The 10,133-nt window shown below is 46.3% G+C and overlaps 1 protein-coding gene across 1 annotated transcript; it reads right to left on the bottom strand.

Moving 5' to 3' along the window:
* Window positions 1–1,222: 1,222 nt before the first annotated feature.
* LOC109519654 (high-affinity choline transporter 1-like) lies at window positions 1,223–7,759 on the bottom strand. Its single transcript, XM_019876323.1, has 9 exons — window positions 7,189–7,759; window positions 6,508–6,733; window positions 5,909–6,022; window positions 5,332–5,487; window positions 5,109–5,257; window positions 4,043–4,186; window positions 3,779–3,932; window positions 2,329–2,546; window positions 1,223–2,239 (listed from the first exon to the last, which is right to left on the bottom strand). Exons 2-9 carry the CDS (start codon window positions 6,689–6,691, stop codon window positions 1,565–1,567), a joined length of 1,794 nt encoding a protein of 597 aa, XP_019731882.1. The 5' UTR covers window positions 6,692–6,733; window positions 7,189–7,759; the 3' UTR covers window positions 1,223–1,564.
* Window positions 7,760–10,133: the final 2,374 nt, after the last annotated feature.

Below are 10,133 nucleotides of genomic sequence, written 5' to 3'. Positions count from 1 at the left end.
TCCTTCCTTCTTACATAATTAGCAATTTGTTATTTCTATGCTTTTGTCCCCATATTTATACAAACACACACATCACAGAGAAAAATCATCTGTACAAGGCCATGAACAACACACACATTACAGTTTCGTAATTCAAAAATGACTGACACACTATTCTGCAACAATAAGACTTGCAAAAATAAAATGCACAAACAGCAAATTACTCTTTTTTTGATATATACAGTATATATAACGAGATGATTTGAGATTACATTCATATTCACGTGGATATTTTTTTTTTCTACAGTCAGGCCTGTGGAAATCCACACGTCTCTTCACATGATTTACATTAAGGCAGCAGAATAAAAAGTGTCATTTTTCGCGTCGATGCTTCGCGCAAAATCCGCTTCTGAAAGAGAACTACTGCGATGCTTGAAGTCAACTATTTTCACGATTGCTTGTCTAAGTTCTATGAAGCTTTGTGGATGGCTTGCCTGTTGATTCGCAGTCATGATCGCTTTATATCAGTAGGAACAAAATCCGTTAGGGTGGTGGGGGTGTGTGTTTAGTACTTGTTTGATTTTAACGTGATAATTTGCATTCAGTAGCGTTATATACCAAGAAATGTCGATTGAATGGATGGCAGCAAGGCTGAGGGAGATTTCGGGTCAGAAAGTTCCCCTTCAAACTCATCTTTGACTCAGATGCTGACGCCGTGCTTTTGTTGTCATGATAAATTGGAATATCATATATTCCTGGTTCAGGATGTGGCATCGGTAGCCCTCGCGTCACATCTTCAAGGACTTGTCAGGTTTGACCGGCGTCAGGCGATTTTATTTGCCAAGTAAAACTTGTGCTGTCAAACGAAAACGGTTTCGTGTCTTCTTCATGCTTGTGCCGTTTGACGTTGTCTGATTGTGAACAGAAAGAGAAGCCGATGATGAAATGGAGCGCCGATATGAGTGAACATCTAACGTCCGGGAGAGTTTGTGAAAGTGTTTTTGATGTGCTTGATGAGCATTTTCACACTAGTATTGAGCAGGACTGCAAATAGTGTCAGGTCCATCAATATGAAAACAATAAAATGTTAAAAAAAAAAAAAAAGTCTAATTAATGAATATAGTTCTCTATTCTGAATGTTCGCTTTCTTGTTTATCGCAAATGCATCCATCCAGCCACTGTCTAATCCGCTTTATCCTCACAAGGGTCGCGGAGGGTGCTGGAGCCTATCCTAGCTGTCTTTGGGTACCGAAAATGGATGGATGGATATCCATTTTTTTGGGGGGTAGTGGAGTGTGGAGTACGCTATATTGTATTAGGACTGGTGATGGAGAGTGCATGTATTGTGTCGAGAGCCAGTATTGATGCAATGACTGGAAAATAAAAGTTTGAACGTGTGTTAATGATTTTCAGCGAATCTTGTGGAATATATTGCTTGTGGAAATGACGCTAGTGTCCCAGTTCCAGTCAGTCAGTGTTGTACCTCATGGTCCCTTGGGGAGGACGTTTGCTCATTGTCTTCTTTTCGATCGCCAGCCGGATCGGTTCTCTCGCCGTCTTCTGAAAAACCACATCCTGCTCTTTTTCATTCTTCGTCGTGGTGGGAGGAGTCAGGGCTGGACTCCTCCTCTTCCTCCTCCACGGTGTCCGTCGGCAGCGTGTCACGGCGCGTGAAGGCGGCCGCCAAGGTCACGCTCAGCCGCGGTTTGACAGGCGCCATCTCGGACAGCCCGATGTTGTTGCCACGGGCCACCAGCGTGGTCTTATCCATAATCTCCCCGCTGTGCTTGGACACGACGGCGTCGAGAAAGTCGTATTTATGAGACAGCTTGCCGCTCTCAAACAGGTACTTGGCCAGGTAGGAAAACACGACGTTCCCCAGAAAAGAAGCCAGCATGGAGGCCGTCTTAAAGGGAAACTTTTGAATGACAATATCCTCCGTTTCGCCGGTGATGTGGTGCTTGCGCTGCTCGACGGTCCACCCGGGGTAATAAATGAAAGGGGGCAGTTGCAGGTAGGGCTCCCCGCCGCCGATGCGCAGCACCATGCCAAACAAGTACGCGGCCACCGAGCCGTACGTGTTGGTGCCTTTGACAAAGAGCACGCTGAGGAGCTGCGGGAAGATGATGACATAAACCAAGTCGGAGCTGAGGTACCACAGCCCGTAAACTGTGCCCGTAACCAGCGCCATCAACGTGGCGAGACCGCCGAACACAAAGATGGTGATGCGCATGACCCACACGATCTCACGATCCGATGCCTGCGGAGACCAAAAGGGGGAGCGGACGGACGCCCGATTACGACGACAACGTTTTCGCCGAGCTTCGAGTATGGGGCGCACGCGCTCACCGACTGTCTGAAGGCCAGCTGGTAGATGTTCCTCGCAAACATGGAGCTCGCCGACAGGATGGAGGAGTCGGCGGATGACATGACCGCAGCGGACACGGCACCCAGGCCGAAAAAAGACACAAATGGCGGGCAGAGGTGCTGGAGAACGATGGGCAGGATCATATCGGCCTCTTCCTTCTCTTTGGGGGGAACGGCGCCGTATGTGGTTTGGTTCCAGTCTGGATGAGGGACGGGCGTCACACTTATTCACAAAGTTGAGTGGAGTTCATTAACATATAACATCAAGCCATGTGTTATTTTAAAATGTTTTTACAACAAAAACATTGTTTTTTTCTCGCAAAATTCAGTTGAAGAGTGAGAGGAGTCGGACAACAACCTGGGCATCGCGAATTGATTCCCTGCCAGATGCATGAAAGGAATTTATCTCAGTCCAGTCGCCTTGACTGTAAAACCACCATGCTGCCATAATTTTGCACTGTACAGTGTTATGCCAAAAAAGACTTCAAGATGAGGAGATACAATCATATAAAGTACAGTCAGGGCTGGAGAGTGACACGTTTCATTTTCTCTGTTTGATTTATTTTGCTTTTGGATCAAATGTACTTGTCGGAGTGACTTTTACGCGACAAAGTTTTTACTTTGAGTATTCTGGTTTTAGGTTATTTCATTTTTTTAGGTTTATTCATTCATCCATCCATTTTCCGATCTACTTTATCCTTCCAAGGGTCGCGGGGGGTGCAGGAGCCTATCCCAGCTGTCTTCGGGCAGTAGGCAGGGGACACCCTGAACCGGGTGCCAGCCAATTGCAGGGCACACAGAGATGAAAAACCATTCGCGCTTATAATCACACCTCGGGACAATTTAGAATGTTCAATCAGCCTGCCATGCATGTTTTTGGAATGTGGGAGGAAACCGGAGTACCCGGAGAAAACCCACACAAGCACGGGGAGAACATGCAAACTCCACACAGGAAGGCCGGAGCTGGAATTGAACCCACAACCTCTGCACTGTGAAGTCGACGTGCAAACCACTCGACGACTGGGCCGCCCTTTTTACGTTGACTTAAGTCATATTACAAAGTCACAATACTCTTACATGAGTACGACTTTGGGTTACTCTGAACGCGGGTAAAATGATTCCGATGAGGACAGGAAAAGCCGAGTTCAATGGCCAGTTATCGCGGAAGAATCCAAAACTTGGAGCGCGATCCGCTAATTTGATCCCCTTTGCCTTCTTAGTGAGTTCACATTTAAAACGGATGGCTGCTACATTATAAATGAGTGGAACCAGCTGCTATTTACTCAGCTCTCTCAGATCTAAAGGCAACATGGGACCACCCTGAGCGGCGCACACCAATCAGGAACACAAACACGGCCATACGCGCACACCCACACAGACGTGCACACAACATATTTCAGAAACGCGCCTGCTTGCGTGCGATCGGCCTCACCTGTGGAGGCCCCGATAGCGCCGATGAGAACGGAGGGAACGGCCATGACGAGGCATCCGAAAGCGGCGATAAAGGACAGGACTTGTGCGTAAGTAGCCGAGGAAGCCGACAAGACTCGCTGGAAATACACCTGCCATGGAATGCCTCCCAGCATCTGCCGTTAAATGACACAACGATGAAATGAAATTAAATACTTCCGGAAATGGTACCATGATGGGCAGTCTCAGAATCATTCGACCGAAAAGCGGGCGTGGGTCACGGTACCAGGAGGCAAAAATTGTCAATCCAGACCCAGGTGTCACTCCTGTTGACGCTGCCTCTCCATGGCGACTGGTACACATGCTTCACTGCTGTCACCGTGATGTCTGACACGGCTGGGTTGGTCAGAGCAAATGGGACGCTGATCCACTGCAAGTGGAAAAGCAGTTGGTGGAAACACATAGAACAACCCATGACATTCTGCCCGATATTCAAACAGCAGTCATGGCATTAGGTGTACAGTTGTTTATATATGGCGGGGGGGGGGGTAGTTTCCCATGGCGAAAAAGGGCCTTAAACTGACAGGTGTTTCACAGAGAGAATCTCATCATCATAGTGCTGGTGTACCTAATGAAGTGTCCAATAAGTGTGCTGCAGAAGAACAGGGTTCGACATGACCAGTGGCCTGATGGCCCGTGGCCACTAAATCGCGATGTCGTGGCCACTTCTCAACTTCGCACACTGGCCCAACAGGGCTAATCCAAAAGCCACAAATGCTGAAAGTGGCCCAAAAGTACATACAGTGTTTCACAGCGAAAGACTTTTCTCACCAAAACAACCCAGCTGAAAAGGATGTTGACAAATAAACAGGACGGACGCACACTTGACTGGGTAAAGGTGCATGAATCGAGGTTAGCCTCATGTCGCTAGGTTCACCTTGCCTGATCGCTGCTCGCCTTCATCGATTCCCACAAGTACCAGTGGAATAGAACAAGGGCAGCAACCGGACGAGCTCAAGCTAGCGACATGAGGCGAAGCTACATTCATGCACCTTTACCCAGTCAAGTGACACTTTGTCACCGGATGATTATGTCCAAAAACGAACGAAGAGAGTGGGCTGGCGAAAACTTTCCTCCTCATCAAGGTTTTAGGACTTCACACAGGAGCACAATGTCACTCCTGTCGTGACACTTGTCGGAATGTAGCATACGAACAAGTGAAGCTAATGGTGAGTGATATTTATAATCTTTTTTGTCATTTGTTTCTATGCCAGATCTTCGAAATTATAACTCACTCATTTCATATTCATCATTGATTATTCCCTTCCCACATTCTCTCAAAATGTACCTACCAGGCCGACAAAGATGCAGAAGAGCTGCACAACGTCCGTGTAGGCCACGGAGTAAAGTCCTCCCACCAGCGTGTAAAAGATGGCGATGAGGGCCGATATTACCACCGACATTTTGATGTTGATGTCCACGATGACGCTGAGCGTGGCGCCTACGGTCAGAAACGCCGGTGAGGGGACAACGGGACATCGATGATGAACTACACCGAGGCAGCCGTAAACGTACCAAGAGCCGACAAAATGGCGGCGGACCAGAAGATCTCCCCCATTAATGCGGGTATAAAGAGAAGGCCGCCCATGCGCTTGCCGTATAGCTGCTGGAACGGGTCCAGCATGGTTACATAACCTCTTGAGCGCATGGGCTTGGCGAAAAAGAGCCCTCCTATGAGACAGAGAATTCATGTTTTCACACAAAGATGATTTCCAAGGAATTCCATGAATGAAGAAATGGTTCAAAATAGTCAGGCGTTTTAAAAGAAGACTTGAAGAGACTGAACTATAATTGGACAGCTGTTCATGCTTTCACCGGTCATGCCATCTCACTGCCATCGGGCTGAAACCTCTTACGTTACAATTTGGTAATTTTTTTTTTTCCTTCAAAAATCAATCCGATTGGTCAGTCCGCACGTATGCGCCTCACTTGACACTGATACATGCTATTCAATGCACATCTCAAAATGATGTTAAATCAACAAAATAATAGATGACCGCAAGCGTGGTTGGACGCAAGCATGCCAAAACATGCCCCCCAACTCGTCCAAATGGTAAGACGACAGAAAATACGTGCAGGTAGCCTCACTCACCGACAACAAGACTGAGGGCATATCCAAAGGGGGCTTGTGCCCAAGCCAAGCCGTAATCTGGCAGGTAAACGTACTCGGCTGTGCCATTAATGTATCCTCCACCAACCCAAGTTGCTGAAAATATCAAGAACAAAAAAAAAACTAATCATCCATCTTCAGAACTTGCATCGCAGGGCGTATTAGGACATTTTGCCTGTCGGTCTTCCACACAGATTGTACATTCAGTACACCTGCACGTCTGGTTTAAAATTTTCTCCACTCCACATCTGCTTTTACAAAGGCAATGATATTTTTGATGAGAAGCATTACTTGTTCAATACATGCATGGCATGCAATAAACACCGACTCATTTTTTAAAAAATAGATTTGATTGCCGATATCCGACAAACCATTAAACCTGTACTATTTTGGATACTTCAAGAAAAAAATGAACACGTCAACAACAATTGCAATGAGCTTAGGTGTATTTAATAAAGTGTCCGGGAAGAGGCAAAGCGATGTTAAGCAAAACTGAAAGGCAACTTTTGAAGTGTAGACTGACACAGCAACTCCACGGAATCAGTCATTTGCGATTGTGCGAAGGCGCGCAGCCGATTTACCAGTCATTGTAAATCCTCCGACGAACAATCCGATGTCTCTGCCTCCGACCATGATGGTTTCGCTGCGGTCCGTCCCCTCGGCCTCCCCGGAGTGTTTGTTCTTCCATGCCGCCCAGATGCCCACAAAGAGGATGAGCAGGTAGAAGAGCGCGATGGCCACAAGCCCCTCGACATGGATGGTCATGGTCGCGCCGATCTTGCGCTAAGAACAAGGACGCATGGAGACCTGCGGGGCGCGCGCGCGTTAAGTGATGCTCATCCATGGCACAGTCAAGCATTTTAAAGTACTTTCCGACATGAAGCTGCGCCCTGGTAACCAGGAATATACGCTTCACAGCGGACGAATAAACGTCAAACAGAAATCGGGCCACAAAAATCGCATTTATTTTCTAATGTGGGAACTTGATTGGTCATTTTGTAGTTCAACACGGAAAATAATTTTCCGTGTTGAACTACATGGGTCATTTTAGCTGTTTTAAATAGCTAAAATGACCCACGGCGATAAGTAACCACTGATAACAATAATTACACTCGAGAAAAGGATCTGCCGTGCGTAACGTGCCCAATTGCGCTCGCAATATGACTTGCCCATATCTTTTCAGTAACAGAAAATAACAAATCTAGTGGGGAGGAAATGGTTGACAAAATGATCAAACTGCTACGAGGTCCTTTTAAACGTACCTGAAAAGTTTCTCGCGGCATGTGCTGGGCTCCTCGGACAGGTCGCTCCAAAGAGACTATGGCGGAGGTCTCTTGGGTGGCTTGGTTTTTTTTGGGGGGGGGGGCGGTCGCCGTCAGAGGAGTAGTAACACACGTCAGAGGAACCAAATGGCTCCCACCTCTCTCAAATGAGCAACTCGCACACGCAGGGACGCGTCATGCGCGCTGAGGTTCAAGTGCGTCTCGAATTTTGAATTCCGGGCTGCTTTCAACATGTCAATTTGACTGAAACCATCGCAGAAAAGACCCTTCGTGCATTCATGGATGTGATCACATAAAAGTCTGCATTGAGGGCAGCTCGGCCTACTGGGTCATTTCTTTTTTATTTTGGTCACATTCGGCTCACAAGCCCAATTAGCTGACTCACCGCAACCGTTTTTCAATGTGACTGAGAAAGAAAGAAAAAAAAGCTTTGACGCATTAACCGAAGGACACTGCGAATTATACTGTATCAAATGTAGGATCGTTCTTAAATTCAACACTTCGTTGAAATAATTCTTAGCAACCGGTGTGCTGTGGCGTCAATTGCTACTGTGAATAACACCAAAATGACAAAAGAATACAAATCTACAGACAATTAACCACCGTAAATCAGGCATGGTGTGGTGCAAGAGAATAATCTGCCAGAACAAATGAGTGAAAATCGACTGAATGGAACCCTTAATATTCTTTTTTTTACTGCATAACGTTTTGAGCTAATCTCCGCAGTCAGAAGAATTCTGTGAGGCTCAAAGAGCACGATTCGACAGGTATTCAAAAAGTCATTGGACGACCCCTGACAGGACAATGACCCGAAGGAAGCAAAACATTTTTAAAGCCAAAGAAGTGGTTCTGTCAATGGCCAAGTCAATCACCTGACCTGAATCCGATTGAACATTCGTTTCACTTGCCGAAGACAAAACTGAAAGGAAAATATCAGTCACTGTTGAGAGTGACTGAAATTGTCCAATACTTGATACGAGTGCGCCCCTTTGAGTGGAGATGAACACCTGAGTAATTCTAGACTGTATCAAAAGTACACCGCCTGCCTTTTAAATTCAGGATGTAGTGTTAAAAGTCCATCAATTAGGTGGACCCCACTAATGGCGTCCTGCGTGTAATGTACCATCGTCGTGTCCAAGCTGACAGGCTCCCAATTAGGATGACTCCCGGGGAGCAGCAGGGAGATCTAATGACACATCTGACTTTCTTCCTGGCGCACGCACACACACACACACACACACACACACACACACACACACACACACACACACACACACACACACACACACACCGGGGGTGCCCGCTAAGCCGACGCATCCAAACAGAAGCCTTATCGCTGCTCACAAGCCTAATTGAGATCGCGCGACGTCAAGTTCAACACTTGAGCACACGCAGCGCCCCTTGCTGGTAAAGCACCGCAATGGTTTCAGAACCAGGGACAGAGATTAACTGTTCGAAAGGAAAGTGCACGTTCGTTTAAAAACAAAAAACAAGATACGCAGGGATCCTCGGTTCACATCGACATTATTATTTACAAAGTAGTTGCCAATGGCTTGCCATGAACTGGCGTTCACAGCAGTGTAAAAATACGTCACATTTCTTTATTCATGGCCGAGAGTTTTTTCATACACCCACTGAAATCACCAAATTAAATTTCGCACTACAAATACCATTTGCGTTTTTATTACTTCCGAAAAAGACAATATTGTACTTTTATCAAGGTTGAGTGTAAAGACATACAGTAACTTGTTGGGGTTGCAAAGCCAACATACCTTTTGGCCAAAGGGTCTCGGGAGGCCTAAAACAAACGATGGAGCCTCTGAAACAGTGCCTTAATTTTAAGAGTTCAGGGCCCACCGGTTGGCCCTTTAATGAGCAGCTGTTCCTGGCAGGGCTGTTGGATGGAAGGGTGAGCAACAGCCAGAGAGACAAGACGTACACAGACACACCCACACATTACTTAATTAATGAGACATGGGAAGAGACCAACGCTTCAAAAAACAAAAAGCGCTTTTATTCTTTGAAAATTCCACTGAAATAAAATACATACATCTTAAGATGATACATTATTCTCGCACGATCATTAACAGTTGATTTTATATCGTCCTAATATTGTGCTTCGACAGCTATGTCAGGCTCATTTACATATAAAAGCAGGTTTTTTTGCAGTCTATAGAGCCTCAAAGTGTTACACACATGTACAGAACTTTGCACTGCCCTCAGACGTAATATCATACCCGTCACAACGGAGGACATTGAGAAATGAGCTGAAAGCGACGCAAACCGCCCCACCGTCCAGAATGTTTTTCAATCTCAAATGCAATGATCTGACTACAGATGTGAAGTGTTTTACTTTTATCGCAGCAACGCAGGGTTCTCGTGTTCTCTAACGAGCCACGCTAAACGTGGCTAATCAAGCTTGGCTAATTAATTAAAAACCTTCACAGGGCTCAGGCCTTCAGCCTCGAACAACCAACGTGATCACATTTTCAAACGAGACACATCTTTTGACCGCACGTCCGCATTTAATCAGTAAAGTAGCCCGGCTGGATCGTGAAGGTGAACTTTCATTGCGCCACTGGCGTAAGGCAGAAATTCAACTCGTGCTACGTACTTGACAGCTTACTTGACGGCTGACTTGTGACCAGCGTTACTCGTGGGCTTTGGAGAACCAGTTAGTGGCGGCTTCTAAAAGCGCGCCGTGTTCGAGCGTCACATAAAAATGAAGTAAAAACGACGACAACAAAACATGAGAAATCTTAAAAGAAAGCTGCACAAGTATTAGCTGCAACGAACGATGGTGTGATGGCTTTGCCACGGCGCTCCCTGTTCGTTTGTCCCACGGACGAGAGCTGCTGTCACTTTATTACCCCAAAACCTTTTCTCATTCTCGGCAGCACATTTTTTTTTTTTTTTTTTTTTTT

This window comes from Hippocampus comes, unplaced genomic scaffold (assembly GCF_001891065.2).
Source record: "Hippocampus comes isolate QL1 unplaced genomic scaffold, H_comes_QL1_v1.1 scaffold150, whole genome shotgun sequence".
Lineage (NCBI taxonomy): Eukaryota > Metazoa > Chordata > Actinopteri > Syngnathiformes > Syngnathidae > Hippocampus > Hippocampus comes.
The sequence above is the reverse complement of the archived record's forward strand: the minus strand, read 5'-3'. Positions and strand labels throughout refer to the sequence as shown.